This window comes from Podarcis bocagei (genome assembly GCF_964188305.1).
Source record: "Podarcis bocagei genome assembly, chromosome: 11".
NCBI classification, from domain to species: domain Eukaryota; kingdom Metazoa; phylum Chordata; class Lepidosauria; order Squamata; family Lacertidae; genus Podarcis; species Podarcis bocagei.
This window is the reverse complement of record NC_138136.1, coordinates 59,167,666-59,188,586: the sequence shown is the minus strand read 5'-3', so window position 1 is coordinate 59,188,586 and position 20,921 is coordinate 59,167,666. Positions and strand designations below refer to the sequence as shown.

The following is a 20,921-nucleotide window of genomic DNA, read 5'->3' as shown; positions in this document are numbered from 1 at the left end:
CAGGCTGGTGCTTTCGGCTTCTTGTTACTAGAACAGAGCAGGATCTCAGTGTTTGAGTTCCTATAAATACTGTTGAGGGGGTGTGGTGTATAGCCTCCAACGTTCTGGGCAGAGAGGAAGTTCCCAGGTTAATGTGCCTTTTCTTCTTTTGTTCATTAATTACTTGAGGGATATCTTGAGTGATTACTTGAGTGATATTCTGAGTACCACTTAGGAGGGTCATTAGGTGTGGATTAGTTGCTAAAGCTTTCGTGTCTTGACCTCTTGAGCTTGTGAATAGTTTTTCTGAGAAGATGGCTGTACTGCACTTAGTTGTGCTCTGGCTTGGCTTCGTGTATAGGGGCGAGCTGTGGTTTTGTGCCCTGTGAAGATGACGAGTGAGACCTCGTCGAAACGTCGCCTAGACACCCCAACTCTTACACGGGAAGACACCCGAAGACACCAAAACCTGCATTCCTGTACCCGTGAAAATCTACGAAAGCAAATATCTCACCTCTACGGGGAGGAAACCTTCCAGCTGACAAGAACCTACGAGAAACTAGAAATCCGAAGAGCCACCATCTTATGTGATCTCTTGTTCCTACGCAACTGCCGAGACAACAACTTAATTCCCACATGCTTCCAACTTAAATTCCACTCTAAAACCCCAGCTACCGAAAGGATCCTGAAACGAACTGAACTATCCCTAATCAGAAACGAACTACATAAGAAAAGATACCTACTAAACCAAACCAACAAAGATCTGCTCACTCTTCACCTCAAACTCTGTAACAAAATCCACCCTGCACTCTGGGACAAATGCAAACAACTAGCCGTTTGGAGAGCTGAAACAGAGTCCTCACATAAGACAGACATACACACCAACAAACTCCACAAACTAGAGAAACGCCAGAAGCCCAGCCACCCTCCACAACAACCCATGAAACAAACAGTACATAACATATCAGACAGGATCCTCACCTCAACTGAAACCAAAGTACTCTCCAAAGGTTTCAACTTTGCAGTCGCCCCGAGACGCATCCCCACGGAAAACATCATATGCGGAGTCGAAGCTAGCCTAACCAAAATCAACCCAGATGAAGCCAATAAAATCAGACTTGAAGTCACCAACATCCTCTGCTCCAGCAAACCACCCAGAAGCAATTTACACAAAGAAGAACAGAAAGCACTCACCAACCTGAGGAAAGACAACAACATAATCATTCTCCCAGCAGACAAAGGTAATGCCACTGTTGTGATGAACACATCGGACTACCAAGCAAAACTATCAAATCTACTCCAAGACCCTACCTACCAACCTATAAAAACAGATCCCACCACCTATCTGGAAAAAACCACCAAATCCAAAATAAAAGCCTCTCCTATCAGTGAAGAAATCCAGCTAAGAATCATCCCCAGAGAAAAATCATCCAGATGCCCCAAACTCTACGGTCTCCCCAAGATACACAAAGAAGGAACACCACTCAGACCAATAGTCAGCTCCATAGGCTCACCTCTACAAAATCTCGCTAAATTTCTCGCTAAGCAACTTCAGCCCTATGCAGAATCTATCGCTTCACACGTTACAAACTCCTTCCAGTTCATAGAAACAATAAAGAAGCAAAACCTACATCCCGATGACCTACTTGTGAGCTTCGATGTTGTATCTCTCTTCACACAAGTGCCCATTAATGAAGCCTTGACAGCCATTCAAAACAAATACAATCCCCCCGAATACATCCTGGACCTGACCAACCACTGCCTAACCAACACGTACTTCATCCACAATGGACAAAGATACAAACAGATAGAAGGAGCACCTATGGGATCACCCCTCTCACCGGTCATCGCAAATCTGTACATGGAACACTTTGAAACCAATGCTTTAGACAAGTCAGAACACAAACCCAAACTTTGGCTCAGATATGTTGACGACACCTTTGTAATTTGGCCACACGGGAAGGAAAAACTAGATAGCTTCCTCACACATCTCAACAGCCTACACCCCAAAATACAATTCACTATGGAAATAGAAGCCAACAACCAACTTCCCTTCCTTGACGTCCTAATCTACAAAAAACCTGATGGCTCCCTAGGACACACTATCTACCGGAAAAAAACACACACCAACCGCTACTTACATGCACAATCACACCACCACCCTGCACAAATAAACTCCGTAGCCAAGACTCTCATCTCCAGAACCAAACGCCTGGCTGACAAAGACCACTTGACAACTGAGTTACAGAATCTCTCAAATGTGTTAATCGCCAACGGATACCAGCAAAACAGGGTTACGAAGCTAATCCAAAAAGAAACACCCCCCAAAAACCAAGACACAGAAGAAAACAATGGCATGGCCCTCCTTCCTTATATCAAGGGCACTACAGATAAAATTAGCAAAATCCTCCATAAACACAATATCAAAACAGCCTTTTGCACCAACCAAAAAATAGCCAATATCCTCAGAAACCCAAAAGATAAAATCCAGTTAGAAAACCAAGGGGTCTATGAAATACCCTGCAAAGTCTGCCCAGCCACGTACATTGGACAAACAAACAGACGAATAAATGCACGTATCGCAGAACACAAGAATGCCGTCAAAAAAGAAGAAAAAACTTCCTCTCTTTACCAACACATGAAAGAAACAGGACACGAAATTAATTTTGCAGATTCCAAATTGCTCTTTAACATGGAACATCACCACAAGAGAATAATCATGGAAGCCATCGAGATAGAGAAACACCCTCACAACATGAACAAGCGTGACGACACGTCCCGCCTGCCAGACATCTGGAAATTAGCCCTCCCCACAAAAACCGACACCAGAACCAGAGGCACACAGAACGCCATCTCCAATCAACCACACCAGACCCAAACCCAGACCCTCTCCACAGATAAATTACAGACACCATCCAGTAGCCAAACCATAGTGGCACCTCCGGATGCTGCACCCCCCTGCAATCCCTACACAGATCTGGCTGGCACAGGGCACAAAACCACAGCTCGCCCCTATACACGAAGCCAAGCCAGAGCACAACTAAGTGCAGTACAGCCATCTTCTCAGAAAAACTAATGACCCTCCTAAGTGGTACTCAGAATATCACTCAAGTAATCACTCAAGATATCCCTCAAGTAATTAATGAACAAAAGAAGAAAAGGCACATTAACCTGGGAACTTCCTCTCTGCCCAGAACGTTGGAGGCTATACACCACACCCCCTCAACAGTATTTATAGGAACTCAAACACTGAGATCCTGCTCTGTTCTAGTAACAAGAAGCCGAAAGCACCAGCCTGAAGATGACGAGTGAGACCTCGTCGAAACGTCGCCTAGACACCCCAACTCTTACACGGGAAGACACCCGAAGACACCAAAACCTGCATTCCTGTACCCGTGAAAATCTACGAAAGCAAATATCTCACCTCTACGGGGAGGAAACCTTCCAGCTGACAAGAACCTACGAGAAACTAGAAATCCGAAGAGCCACCATCTTATGTGATCTCTTGTTCCTACGCAACTGCCGAGACAACAACTTAATTCCCACATGCTTCCAACTTAAATTCCACTCTAAAACCCCAGCTACCGAAAGGATCCTGAAACGAACTGAACTATCCCTAATCAGAAACGAACTACATAAGAAAAGATACCTACTAAACCAAACCAACAAAGATCTGCTCACTCTTCACCTCAAACTCTGTAACAAAATCCACCCTGCACTCTGGGACAAATGCAAACAACTAGCCGTTTGGAGAGCTGAAACAGAGTCCTCACATAAGACAGACATACACACCAACAAACTCCACAAACTAGAGAAACGCCAGAAGCCCAGCCACCCTCCACAACAACCCATGAAACAAACAGTACATAACATATCAGACAGGATCCTCACCTCAACTGAAACCAAAGTACTCTCCAAAGGTTTCAACTTTGCAGTCGCCCCGAGACGCATCCCCACGGAAAACATCATATGCGGAGTCGAAGCTAGCCTAACCAAAATCAACCCAGATGAAGCCAATAAAATCAGACTTGAAGTCACCAACATCCTCTGCTCCAGCAAACCACCCAGAAGCAATTTACACAAAGAAGAACAGAAAGCACTCACCAACCTGAGGAAAGACAACAACATAATCATTCTCCCAGCAGACAAAGGTAATGCCACTGTTGTGATGAACACATCGGACTACCAAGCAAAACTATCAAATCTACTCCAAGACCCTACCTACCAACCTATAAAAACAGATCCCACCACCTATCTGGAAAAAACCACCAAATCCAAAATAAAAGCCTCTCCTATCAGTGAAGAAATCCAGCTAAGAATCATCCCCAGAGAAAAATCATCCAGATGCCCCAAACTCTACGGTCTCCCCAAGATACACAAAGAAGGAACACCACTCAGACCAATAGTCAGCTCCATAGGCTCACCTCTACAAAATCTCGCTAAATTTCTCGCTAAGCAACTTCAGCCCTATGCAGAATCTATCGCTTCACACGTTACAAACTCCTTCCAGTTCATAGAAACAATAAAGAAGCAAAACCTACATCCCGATGACCTACTTGTGAGCTTCGATGTTGTATCTCTCTTCACACAAGTGCCCATTAATGAAGCCTTGACAGCCATTCAAAACAAATACAATCCCCCCGAATACATCCTGGACCTGACCAACCACTGCCTAACCAACACGTACTTCATCCACAATGGACAAAGATACAAACAGATAGAAGGAGCACCTATGGGATCACCCCTCTCACCGGTCATCGCAAATCTGTACATGGAACACTTTGAAACCAATGCTTTAGACAAGTCAGAACACAAACCCAAACTTTGGCTCAGATATGTTGACGACACCTTTGTAATTTGGCCACACGGGAAGGAAAAACTAGATAGCTTCCTCACACATCTCAACAGCCTACACCCCAAAATACAATTCACTATGGAAATAGAAGCCAACAACCAACTTCCCTTCCTTGACGTCCTAATCTACAAAAAACCTGATGGCTCCCTAGGACACACTATCTACCGGAAAAACACACACACCAACCGCTACTTACATGCACAATCACACCACCACCCTGCACAAATAAACTCCGTAGCCAAGACTCTCATCTCCAGAACCAAACGCCTGGCTGACAAAGACCACTTGACAACTGAGTTACAGAATCTCTCAAATGTGTTAATCGCCAACGGATACCAGCAAAACAGGGTTACGAAGCTAATCCAAAAAGAAACACCCCCCAAAAACCAAGACACAGAAGAAAACAATGGCATGGCCCTCCTTCCTTATATCAAGGGCACTACAGATAAAATTAGCAAAATCCTCCATAAACACAATATCAAAACAGCCTTTTGCACCAACCAAAAAATAGCCAATATCCTCAGAAACCCAAAAGATAAAATCCAGTTAGAAAACCAAGGGGTCTATGAAATACCCTGCAAAGTCTGCCCAGCCACGTACATTGGACAAACAAACAGACGAATAAATGCACGTATCGCAGAACACAAGAATGCCGTCAAAAAAGAAGAAAAAACTTCCTCTCTTTACCAACACATGAAAGAAACAGGACACGAAATTAATTTTGCAGATTCCAAATTGCTCTTTAACATGGAACATCACCACAAGAGAATAATCATGGAAGCCATCGAGATAGAGAAACACCCTCACAACATGAACAAGCGTGACGACACGTCCCGCCTGCCAGACATCTGGAAATTAGCCCTCCCCACAAAAACCGACACCAGAACCAGAGGCACACAGAACGCCATCTCCAATCAACCACACCAGACCCAAACCCAGACCCTCTCCACAGATAAATTACAGACACCATCCAGTAGCCAAACCATAGTGGCACCTCCGGATGCTGCACCCCCCTGCAATCCCTACACAGATCTGGCTGGCACAGGGCACAAAACCACAGCTCGCCCCTATACACGAAGCCAAGCCAGAGCACAACTAAGTGCAGTACAGCCATCTTCTCAGAAAAACTATTCACAAGCTCAAGAGGTCAAGACACGAAAGCTTTAGCAACTAATCCACACCTAATGACCCTCCTAAGTGGTACTCAGAATATCACTCAAGTAATCACTCAAGATATCCCTCAAGTAATTAATGAACAAAAGAAGAAAAGGCACATTAACCTGGGAACTTCCTCTCTGCCCAGAACGTTGGAGGCTATACACCACACCCCCTCAACAGTATTTATAGGAACTCAAACACTGAGATCCTGCTCTGTTCTAGTAACAAGAAGCCGAAAGCACCAGCCTGAAGATGACGAGTGAGACCTCGTCGAAACGTCGCCTAGACACCCCAACTCTTACACGGGAAGACACCCGAAGACACCAAAACCTGCATATATATATATATATGTACACACACACACACACACACATATATATATACATATATATATATATATATATATAAAATTTAATTATGTTTAAACATTTTACTTACATTATTTATTTTAATACTACTACTAATAATAATAATTTTCTCATTTATTCCCCGCCACATATAAACATATAAACACATTTACTGGGATGGAATGGGTGTGCGGCATAATTTAACACAGCTTTCATGGGCTCCGACGAAAGCTAAGCCCCTCTCACCCAAGTCCCTCACCTTCAAAGTTCCCCCCTTTTGAGCAGCACCGAAAAGCTTCCCCCATAGGGCGGCGCCATCTTTGCCCCGCCCCGTTCCTCCCTTGGGCGCGGCTATTATCATACTCCTCGTCGTTTTCCGTACGCTGCGGCGCCATCTTTGTTCCGGGCACAACAGCTCAGCCGCGATTGGAGCAGGAAACTTCCGGGTAGGCTTCGCCGTGCCCTTTGGAACGCCGGCGGAGGAGGCCCCTGCTCCAATCAGACGGCCGCTCCGAGGCCGGGCGGCTTCTGATTGGAGGAGCGCGGGGGGCGGGCTGTGGGCGGGGCTCCCGAGGAGCCACCAGCTGCTTGGGAAGGAGCAGAAGGGCGAGCGAGGAGGGAGGGATCCCGGAGCAGCCGCCATGGGGGAGGCAGAGAAGTTCTATTATGTTTTTTGAGGGGGCTCGAGCCCCCTCAAGCCCCATGGAGTCGGCGCCTATGCCTCCAGCACCATAATTCAAAAGCATCAATTCTTCGGTGGTCAGCCTTCTTTATGGTCCAGCTCTCACTTCCATACATACTGGGAAAACCATAGCTTTAACTATACGGACCTTTGTTGGCAAGGTGATGTCTCTGCTTTTTAAGATGCTGTTTAGGTTTGTCGTTGCTCTGATAAGGATAGAGAGTGGGGTTTTTTTTCTGGGGGAACGGAGGGGTATACATACCCCTAAACATTTTGTGAATCTTTGTACTTTTGTCCATTTACTGTATTTATTTTTCCCGATCCGAACTATAAAATAGTGATTTTCTTGAGTCAAAATGAGAGTACCCCTAAACATTTTTTTTTCCGAAAAAAAGCACTGAGGATAGATATTTTCACTCCATTATATATAAAAAGGGGGGGAGGGGGAGAAGCAGCAGGTGAACAAGAGCGGGCAAGCCTAGTTGCCACAAATGCCAAGACGTTAAACACACAATTAGATTTTTTTAATTTGAGATCTAACTTTTCTATGCCACAGTGGAGCTTTGGAGCTTGCACAGCACAGGAGTGTATTGTGAATATTTAACTTGCTAAATATTCAGTTTCCCCGTGCACATAAAAACTAGCATTATATATGTATATATATATGTGTGTGTGTGTATATATATATATATATATATATATATATATAATTATTTAATTATGTTTAAACATTTTACTTACATTATTTATTTTAATACTACTACTAATTTTATCATTTATACCCGGCCACTCTGGGCGGCTTCCAACACATATAAACACATTTACTGGGGTGGAATGGGTGTGCGGCATAATTTAACACAATATAGTAAAAAGAACAGCAACGATAGCTTTCAAGCCTATTCGACTTCATGGGCTCCGATGAAAGCTAAGCCCCTCCCACCGAAGTCCCTTACCTTCAACATTCCCCCTTTTTGAGCAGCACGGAAAAGCTTCCCCCATATGGCGCCGCCATCTTTGCCCCGCCCCATTCCTTCGTTGGGCGCGGCCATCATTATCATTCTCCTCGTCGTTTTCCGTACGCGGCGCCGCCATCTTTATTCCGGGCAGTAAAGCCGGCCGCGAAGGGAGCAGGAAACTTCCGGGCAGGCTTCGCTGTGCCCTTTTGGAACGCCGGCGGAGGAGGCTCCTGCTCCAATCAGACGGCCGCTCGGAGGCCGGGCGGCGTCTGATTGGAGGAGCGCGGGGGGCGGGCTGTGGGCGGGGCTCCCGTGGAGCCACCAGCTGCTTGGAAAGGAGCAGAAGGGCGAGCGAGGAGGGAGGGATCCCGGAGCAGCCGCCATGGGGGAGGCAGAGAAGTTCTATTATGTTTACAGCTGCGACCTGGACATCAATGTGCAGCTCAAGATGTGAGTGGGAGGGAGGAATGCATGCATGCATCAATCAATCAATCAATCAATCAATGCACATTTATCTGCATGCCTAGAGGCATGCTTTTGGGGGGTGGGCAAGATATATGGGTGTTGGTGGGGGGTGCAGCCCCATAGGGCAGGCATAGGCAACCCCGGCCCTCCAGACGTTTTGGGACTACAATTCCCATCATCCCTGACCACTGGTCCTGTTAGCTAGGGATCATGGTAGTTGTAGTCCCAAAACAGCTGGAGGGCCGACGTTGCCTCTGCCTGCCATAGGGGCAAGGGGTCATCATCTCAGTGTCAGAGCCCCTGCTATGGGAAGCTTTTAATATCTGGTGAATTATTGCGTTTTAATATTTTGTTGGAAGCCACCCTGTGTGGCTGGGGAAACCCAGCCAGATGGGCGGGGTATAAATAATAAATTATCATTGTTATTATTATGCAGAAAGCATCAGGTTCAATCCCCAGTGGCGCCTACAGGAAGTGCTGGGAATGTCACCTGCCTGGAACACAGGAGAGGTGCTACTGCCAGTCCGTGTGGGCAATGTTGAACTGGACAGACCAATAATCCGACTCAGCTCCTTTCTGATGTAGGGAATGGGACGTTTTTGAAGTGAAGATTGCTAATGTTCTGCAATGCATCTTTTTTTTTTTTTTTTTTGCTAGTCTGTTTTTATTATTGTCATTACATTCAATTAATCATTGCAGTTAATTTGGTATTTGCTCCAAATGTAAAGATAAAGGAAAGGGTACCCCTGACCATTAGGTCCAGTCGTGACCGACTCTGGGGTTGTGGTGCTCATCTCGCTTTATTGGTTGAGGGAGCCGGCGTACAGCTTCCAGGTCATGTGGCCAGCATGACTAAGCTGCTTCTGGCAAACCAGAGCTGCGCATGGAAACACCATTTACCTTCCCTCCGGAGCGGTACCTATTTATCTACTTGCACCGGTGTGCTTTCGAACTGCTGGGTTGGCAGGAGCTGGGACCGAACAACAGGAGCTCACCTCGTCGCAGGGATTCGAACCGCCGACCTTCTGATCGGCAAGCCCAAGGCTCAGTGGTTTAACCCACAGCGCCGAGAGGCTTGAACTGTAGCAAGAGGCATCAGTAGGGCAGCGCCTGCCTTGCAAGCAGGAGGTCTTGGGTTCAATTCCCAATCGCACCTCCAGCGAGCGTTAGGAACGTCCCTTGCCTGAAACCTAGGAGACGTGCTGCTGCCAGTCCATGTGGGCAATGCAGTTCTGGATGGGCTCAGTATAACACAGCTTGCTGATATAGTGAACGGGACATTTTTGAGGCGAAGCTTCTGCAAGGCATCTTTTTTCCCTTGTTTGTTTTGTTATTATTATTATTAAAATAAATAATTTGTCGGTGCGATTAATTCGACATTTGCTCAAGGGCTCCAAATGTACTTTAAAACAAGGCTTGAATTGCAGCAAGAGGTATTAGCAGGGCAGCAAGCAACCTTGCAAGCTGAGGGTGCCAGTTGCACCTCTAAGTAGAGTTGGGAACGTCCCCTGCCTGACACCCTGGAGAACTTGCTGCTGTCTGTGTGAGCTATGCAGAGTGACTTCTCCCTTTCCTTTTGAGTCTGAATGCTTTCCCATTTAAAAGCATAATGCCTTGCCCATAGAAATTAGCTTATCAAGAAGGTCAAGCTAGCCATAACCCTTCCCCTTTATTCCTACTTTTCTACATGCAGGAAGTTCTCTCGCACACCCTGTTCAGACACTGGAGCCATAACCTACGGTCTGAAGTGGAATGGTCTTAGAAATAGGCTTTACTACCTTGCCTCCTGCATAAGCCTACTTTAGGCAAGGAACAATTCTCCAGTAGATGGACTTACAGTGAGGGTGTGGGAGTATTTGATCCCCTGCTAAATTTGTCCGTTCGCCCTCTGACGAAGAAATGACCAGTCCATAATTTTAATGGTAGGTTTCTTGTAGCTGTGAGAGACAGAAGAACAATGGGGAAAAACCCCCAGAAACCCAGAAGATGAAAGTCAGAGATTGATGTGCATTATAATGAGTGAAATAAGTATTTCATCACTTTGCAAAAGATGACTTAGTTGTTGTTGTTAATCGTTTAATCGTGTCCGACTCTTTGTGACTCCATGGACCAGAGCACGCCAGGCACTCCTGTCTTCCACTGCCTCCCGCAGTTTGGTCAAACTCATGCTGGTAGCTTCAAGAACACTGTCCAACCATCTCGTCCTCTGTCGTCCCCTTCTCCTTGTGCCCTCCATCTTTCCCAACATCAGGGTCTTTTCCAGGGAGTCTTCTCTTCTCATGAGGTGGCCAAAGTATTGGAGCCTCAGCTTCACGATCTGTCCTTCCAGTGAGCACTCAGGGCTGATTTCCTTCAGAATGGATCGGTTTGATCTTCTTGCAGTCCATGGGACTCTCAAGAGTCTTCTCCAGCACCATAATTCAAAAGCACCAATTCTTCGGCGATCAGCCTTCTTTATGGTCCAGCTCTCGCTTCCATACATCACTACTGGGAAAACCATAGCTTTAACTATACGGACCTTTGTTGGCAAGATGACTTAGTGCTTGGTGGCAAAACCCTTGTTGGCAATTACAGAGGTCAGACGTTTCTTGTAGGTGGCCACCAGGTTTGCACACATCTCAGGAGGTATTTTGCCCCACTCCTCTTTGCAGATCCTCTCCAAGTCAGTGAGATTTCGAGGCTGATGTGTAGCTACTCAAACCTTCAGCTCCCTCCAGATTTTCAATGCGGTTAAGGTCTGGAGACTGGCTAGGCCACTCCAGGACCTTAACGTGCTGCTTCTTGAGCCACTCCTTTGTTGCCTTGGCCTTGTGTTTTGGGTCATTATCATGCTAGAATACCCATCCTCAACCCATTTTCAGTGCCCTGGCTGAGGGAAGGAGGTGCTCACCCAAGATTTGACGATACATGGTCCCGTCCATCGTCCCTTCGAGACGATACAATACAATACATTGTTATTCTGTCTCTCACAGCTACAATAAACCTACCATTAAAATTATGGACTGGTCATTTCTTTGTCAGAGGGCAAACGGGCAAATTTATCAGGGGATCAAATATCCCCCCCTCACTACATTTACCTCTGGCTGTATGAAAATCTTGCTGCTATGATCTTTTTCTTTTTTCATTATTTCCTTAGAGGAAGCTTGGAGGGGAAAAGAGAGCAGAAGAGCTACAAAGCGGTTTTGGAAAATCCTATGCTGAGGTTCTCGGGCTTGTACCAGGAGACCTGTTCCGACTTGTACGTTACCTGCCAGGTCTTTGCAGAGGGCAAACCTCTGGCCCTTCCAGTTCGGACGTCCTACAAAGCTTTTAGCACCAGGTGGAAGTAAGTGCCTTTCGCCTTTCATTTTGGATAGCTGGCTGCCGTACCTCTTTGTGAGACTTAACTGACCCTGGGGTAAGCAATGACTATTAGCCATGATCTCCACTGTCATAATGAACATAAGGAACATAAGGAAGCTTGCTGGTTCAGTGGCCCATTTAGTCCAACTTCCTGTTCTCACAGTGGCCGAACAGATGCCTGTAAGAAACCCGCAAGCACGATTTGAGCAAAGGAGCCCTCTCCCCTCCTGTGACCATTCAGAAGCCTTATTGGCTCTGACCATGGAGACAGCATAGCCATTGTTGCTAGTAGCCAGTGATGATAGCCCTCTCCTTTGAATTACAGTGGTGCCCCGCAAGACGAATGCCTCGCAAGACGGAAAACTCGCTAGACGAAAGAGTTTTCCGTTTTGGAGGTTCTTCGCAAAACGAATCTCCTATGGGCTTGCTTCGCAAGACGAAAATGTCTTGCGAGTTCCTGCGGGTTTTCCCCCCTTTTCTCCCCCTTTTTCTAAGCCGCTAAGCCACTTATCAGCTGATCCGATAAGCTGATAAGCCGCTAATAGCCGCTAATAGCGCTAATCCTCTAATCCGTCAATGGGCTTGCTTCGCAAGACAAAAAAACCGCTAGACGAAGAGAATCACAGAACGGATTCTTTTCGTCTTGCGAGGCACCACTGTAGTCTGATCCTCTTTCAAAGTCATCCAAGTTGGTGACCCTCTGACAGTAAGAGCTGTTTGACAGTTGGACAGACCCTGCCCCTCGATCATTCAGCCTTTATTGGCATAAATTGGCATAGATGAGAAAGAGAAAAGTCTTCCATGGAACATTAGTAATTCAAACAAAATAACATAAAATAACATAAAAAAAATATCCTTCCAGTAGCACCTTAGAGACCAACTAAGTATGCACACAAAAGCTCATACCAATAACTAACTTAGTTGGTCTCTAAGGTGCTACTGGAAGGATTTATTTTATTTTATTTATTTTATTTTGTTTCGACTACGGCAGACCAACATGGCTACCTACTACCTACTACCTCCAGACGTATTAAACACATAAAACATACAAAAGACTTAGTAGCCACCGTTAAGTAAATCTAAGTAGCTTTAGATTTGACTTTAAAAATCTCGGCTAAATATCCTGAAACAATCTCAGTAATTTCAGGAATATCATCCCTCAGCAGATACTGGATTACAGATTCTTTGCAAGTAGATACTTTGAGCTTCAAGGGAGTCGCCAGTAGATCTCTCTCTGAAGAATGTCAAAGGCAGGGCATTCAAAAAAATAAAAAATGATATATTTTATCTGGTGTATTCATGACACAAAAGCAAAGTCTACTCTCGAAGGAGATTTTGGGGAGCCTAAAAAAATCTATGACCTGGAAAAGTGCTTTTGAATCAATCTAGGGGGCTGTTATGGGAGAAACAACACTATGGGGTTATAGCACTGATTGCTTTTACTGATTTAAAAACAAAAAACAACAACAGACCACCTTGAACAGGGCTGGATTTAGGTTTGATGAGGCTCTAAACTACTGAAGGAAATGGGGCCCTTTATACCTCCTTTGTCAACAACAAATTGTCACTGTTGCTATATTCTATATGGTAGAATCATAGAATCATAGAATCATAGAATCATAGAGTTGGAAGAGACCACAAGGGCCATCAAGTCCAACCCCCTGCCAAGCAGGAAACACCATCAGAGCACTCCTGACATATGGTTGTCAAGCCTCTGCTTAAAGACCTCCAAAGTAGGAGACTCCACCACACTCCTTGGCAGCAAATTCCACTGTCGAGCAGCTCTTACTGTCAGTAAGTTCTTCCTAATGTTTAGGTGGAATCTTCTTTCTTGTAGTTTGGATCCATTGCTCTGTGTCCGCTTCTCTGGAGCAGCAGAAAACAACCTTTCTCCCTCCTCTATGTGACATCCTTTTATATATTTGAACATGGCTATCATATCACCCCTTAACCTCCTCTTCTCCAGGCTAAACATGCCCAGCTCCCTTAGCCGTTCCTCATAAGGCATCGTTTCCAGGCCTTTGACCATTTTGGTTGCCCTCCTCTGGACACGTTCCAGTTTGTCAGTGTCCTTCTTGAACTGTGGTGCCCAGAACTGGACACAGTACTCCAGGTGAGGTCTGACCAGAGCAGAATACAGTGGCACTATTACTTCCCTTGATCTAGATGCTATACTCCTATTGATGCAGCCCAGAATTGCATTGGCTTTTTTAGCTGCCGCGTCACACTGTAATTTGTGGACTTAGTAGGTATCTAAATCCATATGCATATGTTGCCGTTCAACCAGTCCATGCAGAATGTAGGCACCCTATATATAGAAATGAGCAAACCAGTGATATTTTAGGGAGCAGGCTAGCAGGCGGGGCCCAATACTTACACCATAGGAGCCTACACAACACAAAACATTGTTGCTGTATGTAGGTTTTATAACATTTGTTTTCTATCTTATATTTTGGAAATGTACATCCAGGGTTTTTTCTCCTTTAATTTTTTTTTTGGGGGGGGGCAAGAGAGTAAAGCCCTAAGCTATAGCTTATTTAGCTTATACATAAGTCCGGCACTGGTGAAAGGTGGTCGGCTTTCCCACATTGGAGGTCTCTAAACCGAGTTGGAATCACTTTAATCTGCCATGGATGCTTTAGCTGTGATTCCTTCATTGCAGGGAGTTGGACTAGATGAACCAGCTCCACAATAGTATGGTTTTGTAAGTCCAAACTAATACCCACAATCTCTCCTCAGCTGGAACGAGTGGTTAAAACTGCCGGTCAAGTATCCAGACCTGCCGCGCAATGCCCAAGTGGCCTTGACAATTTGGGATGTCTACGGACCTGGCAAAGCCATCCCTGTCGGGGGAACAACTGTCTCGCTCTTCGGAAAGTATGGGTATGTGGCTCGGCTTTCATGTGTTCTGTGCCTTGCAGATTTAAACACTGAAACACATCAAACATTTAAAACTTATGCCTTGACTCCTGAACAAATTGACTCCCGAACGAAGTTCTATCCTTCTTTAGCACCAATTGGCCGACCATGCCCAGGAGAAAGGCCTCTGGTTTCTTAAGGAAGGTATATTTAAATACTTTTTTCATTTCATTATAAATCATCTCCCAGAATGCCTTAATCCTTGGGCACGTTCACCAAAGGTGAAAGAATGTACCTTCAGTTTCATTACATTTCCAACATTTATTATCGGGCAAATGGTAGATTTTTTGAAGCTTAACTGGTGTCATGTACCACCTATAAATCATTTTCATTAAATTTTCTCTTAAGGCATTACATGCCGTAAATTTCATGCCTGTGGTCCATAACCGTTCCCAGTCAGCCATCATTATGTTATGTCCAACATCTTGTGCCCATTTAATCATAGCTGATTTCACCGTTTCTTCCTGAGTGTTCCATTTAAACAGCAAGTTATACATTCTTGACAAATTCTTAGTTTTTGGATCTAACAATTCTGTTTCCAATTTTGATTTTTCCACCTGGAACCCAACTTTTTTGTCCAATTTGTATGCCTCCATTATTTGATAATAATGGAGCCAATCTCGCACTTTGTTTTTCAATTTTTCAAAACTCTGCAATTTTATTCTTTCTCCATCTTGTTCCAGAATTTCCCAAAACTGCTTTAGTATTGATATTCACTTGTAATTTTTCTAGAATATTAATTATATTCCTCGTATTGTTAGACAGATGTCTGCCCGGGAGAAAGCCCGCTTGGTCTGTATGAATTTCTTCTGCTAACACCTTTTTTAATCTTTTAGCCAAGATATCTGCAAAAATTTTATAATCCACATTAAGCAGCGATATAGGGCGGTAGTTCTTGAGCTGTGTCTTTTCAGTCTCTGTTTTCGGTATAAGTGTAATGTAAGCTTCCTTGTAAAATAGCCGATAAATCAAGACCATAAGGGGAGGGAAACATAAGGGTCAGACTGAGTCCAAACGAAAGGCCAGGAAGAACAGCTCTGTCTTGCAGGCCCTGCGGAAAGATGTCAAGTCCCACAGGGTCCTAGTCTCTTGTGACAGAGCGTTCCACCAAGTCAGGGCCAGTACTGAAAAGGCCCTGGCCCTAGTTGAGACCAATCTAACCACCTTTCGACCTGGGACCTCCAAAATGTTGTCATTTGTGGACTTTAAGGTCCTCCGCGGGGCATAGGTATTTTAGGTAATTGGCACAATCTGTAAGAAGTAGTTGGGCCAGTCACTGCCTCTCAGCCTAGCCTGCTTTGCACGGTTGTTGTGGGCTTTGAATTAGGAGTGCGGACAACCCTGCTTCAGCTCCTTGTATGAAAGATTGAATGTAAATATGATGAATAGTGAGGAAATAGTGATGGGCTACTGCTGCCTTACCAATCCTTTGGTGATCTTTCTGCTTGTGGGTGTTCTGTCTGTGCTCGTGTGGTAAGGTAAAGGGACCCCTGACCATTAGGTCCAGTCGTGACCGACTCTGGGGTTGCGGCGCTCATCTCACTCTATAGGCCGAGGGAGCCGGCATACAGCTTCCGGGTCATGTGGCCAGCATGACTAAGCCACTTCTGGTGAACCAGAGCAGCGCACGGAAACGCCATTTACCTTCCCACCAGAGCGGTACCTATTTATCTGCTTGCACTGTGATGTGCTTTCAAACTGCTAGGCTAGCAGGAGCTGGGACAGAGGTACGGGAGCTCACCCCGTCGTGGGGATTCGAACCACCGACCTTCTGATCAGCAAGTCCTAGGCTCTGTGGTTTAGACCACAGTGCCACCCGCGTCCCTGTGCTCACTGTCTGTGCTCGTGTGGGCGTTGTCCTAAATCTGCACTTTTCTCACAGGATGTTCCGCCAGGGAATGCACGATCTGAAGGTCTGGCCCAACGTGGAGGCAGATGGTTCGGAGCCCACCAAGACCCCTGGGAGGACCAGCAGCACTCTTTCGGAGGATCAAATGAGTCGACTTGCCAAGGTGAGGGGAAGTTCTTGGCTTTTGCTTTTGTGGCACTAGTCCTCAGTGTCCTGCTATTCTGAAGTGCGCACCCTCCGTGTCTGAAAGTATTTTAGTGTAATGCACTCTGTACGCCCGATTGGGGGAAGGACAGCACAGGCAAAAATGGCCTTTGTTTCTAATAGGATATCTAAGAAAAACAAATTCATGCCCTTAATAAACAAGATGATAGGATTCTTTTGTCCTTGATTGGTGTCTTAATACTTTCATCTTTCAATTACCAGTAATTGTCTCAAACTTTCCTGGAGAGTCTCTTTGTCATTCTGGTTAAATATGTACAGTGATTATCATTAAGTCCCATTATAATGTGATACAGCGCTACATCTTTCCTATCATGTTTCAGTTGCCGTGTTTCTTTTACGCTCCCCTTCTTTCCTTTAAAAAATAGTTTCTTTTTCCATTTTTATAAAAGCAGGTGAGGTTGGGGGAGCCTAGCTTCCATATGAAGTGTTTAATGCCTCCCTCCGTCATTTAATGTTACACAAGAGAGATCTGGGGTTAGCAACCACCCAGACCATATGTTGTATTGTAGCTCTGCCTGGAGAGTGTGTGTGTTTGTTGGTCAGGAAGCTCTGAGCTGTAGTAACACCAGTCATTCCCTTTCCACCCTAGATAAGAAGCTTTGAACTGAAGTAACTCTCATTTTTCACCTTCCACCCCGAATCAGAAGTTATGAGCTCCCTTGTCTCTTACATTCTAACCTGGGCAGGAAAATCTGAGCTGTAGAAATTCTCTAGCCACTCACTTTCCACCCTAGATAAGAAAGTTTGAACTCTCCTTATTCTCCTTCCAGTCTGGAAAGGAAGCTCTGAGCTGTAGCAATTCCCTTACCTCTTACGTTCTACCCTGGGCAGGAAGCTCTGAGTTGTAGTGTTGTTGTTTAGTCGTTTAGTCGTGTCCGACTCTTCGTGACCCCCTGGACCAGAGCACGCCAGGTACTCCTGTCTTCCACTGCGTACCACAGTTTGGTCAAACTCATGCTGGTAGCTTCGAGAACACTGCCCACCATCTTGTCCTCTGTTGTCCCCTTCTCCTTGTGCCCTCCATCTTTCCCAACATCAGGGTCTTTTCCAGGGAGTCTTCTCTTCTCCTGAGGTGGCCAAAGTCTTGGAGCCTCAGCTTCAGGATCCATCTTTCCAGTGAGCACTCAGGGCTGATTTCCTTAAGAATGGAGAGGTTTGATCTTCTTGCAGTCCATGGGACTCTCAAGAGTCTCCTCCAGCACCAGAATTCAAAAGCATCAATTCTATGGCGATCAGCTGTAGTAACTCTCCTTATTCACCTTCCAGTCTGGAAAGGAAGTTCTAAGCTGTAGCAATTCCCTTGACTCTTACGTTCTACCCTGGGCAGGAAGCTCTGAGCTGTAGTAACTCTCTAGCCACTCACTTTACACCCTATATTAGAAAGTTTGAACTATAGGAAGTCTCCTTATTCCCCTTCCAGTCTGGAAAGGAAGTTCTGAGCTGTACTAACACCTTCCATCCCGCACGTTGGGTCTGAGGTCCTAGATCTGGTGGAGTGTTTTCCCCTTGCACTCTGGGAGGTGTCGATTCCTGCTTTTGTGACAGTTTCATATCGTTCACTTTTGGCACCAAGTTCAATAGACCTTGTTAAATCTTTTTTCCCCCTTCCTTTTTCCTTTTTACAAAATATGGATGTCAGATTTCATGGTTTCAAGGCAACTCTCCATGGCTTTGTGCAAATTGAAGTGAATATCTGGAACGGGGCTATAAATATGTCAGTTTGATCTTTTGGAGATTTACCATGGCAATAAACTAACTTGCATTAAAGTTGCACATACCTCTTATAAAGCTAGTTTACCTTGGGATTCTAATACAAAAGAGAGCATTATAATCCACACATTTCTAGTCGGTAGGTCACTGCGACATTGCCGAGGTTGAACTCAAAAGGAAATGTGTGCGGCATCGGCCAGCCAATCCCTGTTACCACTCTGTGCTGGCAGATAGTATTGGAGGAACTGTATAACAAATATAACAATTAGTCTTGGAGGAACTGTAAAATCTAGTAAAAGTATTTTAAGCTGGTTAGGGTGTCTAGCAAAAGTCGATTTTTAAAAAAGTAAGTGGCTAGTCCCTTTGTCTTCTTGCAGAGGTGGACTTCAAAGCATTTGGACAATCTCTTCTACGGGAGTAGAGTGAATCAGGACTCTTACAAATTGACTTGACTTGTGGAGATCCTTCACTCTCCTTTCCATGCCAGCATAAATCACGCAACACAAATGCAAAGCTATGTGATTCTTAGTCCAGATTTTGGCAAACTGTGACTCCCATTATCCTCGCCATCGGTCCTCTGGAGGGCCTCAGATTCCCCATTCCTGTTAGGTGATGGGTGCCTTTGGAGCACCAAACTGAGAACCACTGCACTTTATGTCTGCCTTGGGTGACATTCTTAGCAGAGTATAAGATTTATAGTTTCACCAGCTGGGGCATTCCTGCGAAGGAAGGTCCCTTCCCTAAAGCAGAGTAGAAGTTTTTGCTTTGAAAGCGAACCATTTTGCAATGAAAGGGCATCTGGACATCTGGAGAGAACGATATTGTCAAAAGGAGACATATGTGACCTTCGGTTGACATTCAGACTTTTTAAAAGAATAAGCAATTGGACCAGAACTGGTTTGGTGCCTGGAGACGTTTTCTCTGCCCCGCCCAGTAGATGACTCCTAGCCACAGAAGCACGTGTGATTTTGGGATTCTCCTTAAGATGTCGCCACAGTCCCTTTTTAAGAGGATGTGAAGTCTATGTGCAGCTGTGTCAGTTGGCTTATGAACAGGAGAGGGAGACAGCAGTCTAGTTACTCTCAGATGCTACCAAACTCAGACAGGGTTTGTTTCTGAACTGAGCTAGATGAGCAGCTGGTTTGACATAGGCCACAACAACAATGCCCTCCATTTATCATCATCATCTATTTTCTTTTCTTTTGTATACAACTTCTTAATTATATTTTCTGTTTTATAATTTAAAGTACTCATTTTTACATCCTTAAGATATCACGAATTCCCTTCTCTTTCCACATTTTATTTTACATATCATAAATCCCTTCATATTTTACAGAAACTATACCATTCAGCATTCCATTATTGCATCCATCATAACTTATTTACACTGTTGAATTTATCTTAATGCTGCCAGTGTTTTCAGCTGTTCACAGTTTTCCCCCATACATTCAACAAACGTTTTCCAATCTTCTCTAAGCGTATGTTCTTCTTGTTCTCTTATTTTGTATGCTAAGTCTGCAAGTTGCGCATATTCTGTCAACTTAAGTTGGGACCTCTTTGGTTGGGACCTCTTGGGACCTCATCATCATCATCTATTTCCTATGAATCTATGATTCTATTCAGTGTTAGAAACTCAGATATATAAGCTAGGCACCAAATGGCTCCTTAGACCAAGGTTGCAGTCAGCAAAACAGAATGTTTAGTTGCCACTTAGGGGCAAGACAGACAGCTCTAAAGGCTTATTCTTCAAATGATGGACAGACTGTGGTTGATTCTCAGTTAAACATCTGGCTAGTTCAGAAGACAACCTTGAGCAAGGTTAAGAATTCTGAGACCTTCAAAAGTCACTCCACATATATATTGGCCAGTCCCTACCTCTTTTTCTTAATGGTGACATGGACCATTCATAACGGAGGGATATTCTTCACAGCTGTGAGCAGGGGAATAGCTTGGGGTAAGTGAAGACGAGCAAAAACTGTTGACTAGGACATCGTTCACTGCTCCTGCTCATGCTGCACAGGAAAAGCATTTTGGTTCCTCGAGGTTCTGCAGTATTAAAACACTATGATACCATATTGAACATATGTGGCTTTCTCCAAAGAATTCTGGGAGCTGTAGTTTGGGTGGTGAGACATGTTTGGACACCCATCTCTGTTCCCCGCACAGATATGCAGTTTCCAGAGCGATTTAGCCATCAGAGTTCCTGGAGAAGAAAGATTGATTGTTAAACCACTCTGGGAATTTCAGCTGTGGGACAGGAATGGGGGTTTTCTAATAACTCTCAGCACCCTTAACAAACTACACTTCCCATAATTCTTTGGGGGAACCATGACTATATACTATATACGACCATAAATGACCACATATTGTCCATGTATAAGACGCTCCCGTGTATAAGACACCGCCTATTTTGGGGGTCTCCGAATTAAGAAAA

The 20,921-nt window shown here is 44.9% G+C and overlaps 1 protein-coding gene across 2 annotated transcripts in view; it reads left to right on the top strand.

Moving 5' to 3' along the window:
- Positions 1-8,287: 8,287 nt before the first annotated feature.
- PIK3C3 (phosphatidylinositol 3-kinase catalytic subunit type 3) overlaps positions 8,288-20,921 on the top strand; it is a 117,737-nt gene continuing 105,103 nt past the window's right edge. For both annotated transcript variants that reach the window (XM_081212737.1, XM_081212736.1), the window contains exons 1-4: positions 8,288-8,427; positions 11,579-11,767; positions 14,524-14,667; positions 16,586-16,715. In XM_081212737.1, coding sequence (XP_081068863.1) covers positions 8,360-8,427; positions 11,579-11,767; positions 14,524-14,667; positions 16,586-16,715 — 531 coding nt within the window. In that variant the 5' untranslated portion in view covers positions 8,288-8,359. The remainder of the gene's footprint in view (positions 8,428-11,578; positions 11,768-14,523; positions 14,668-16,585; positions 16,716-20,921) is intronic.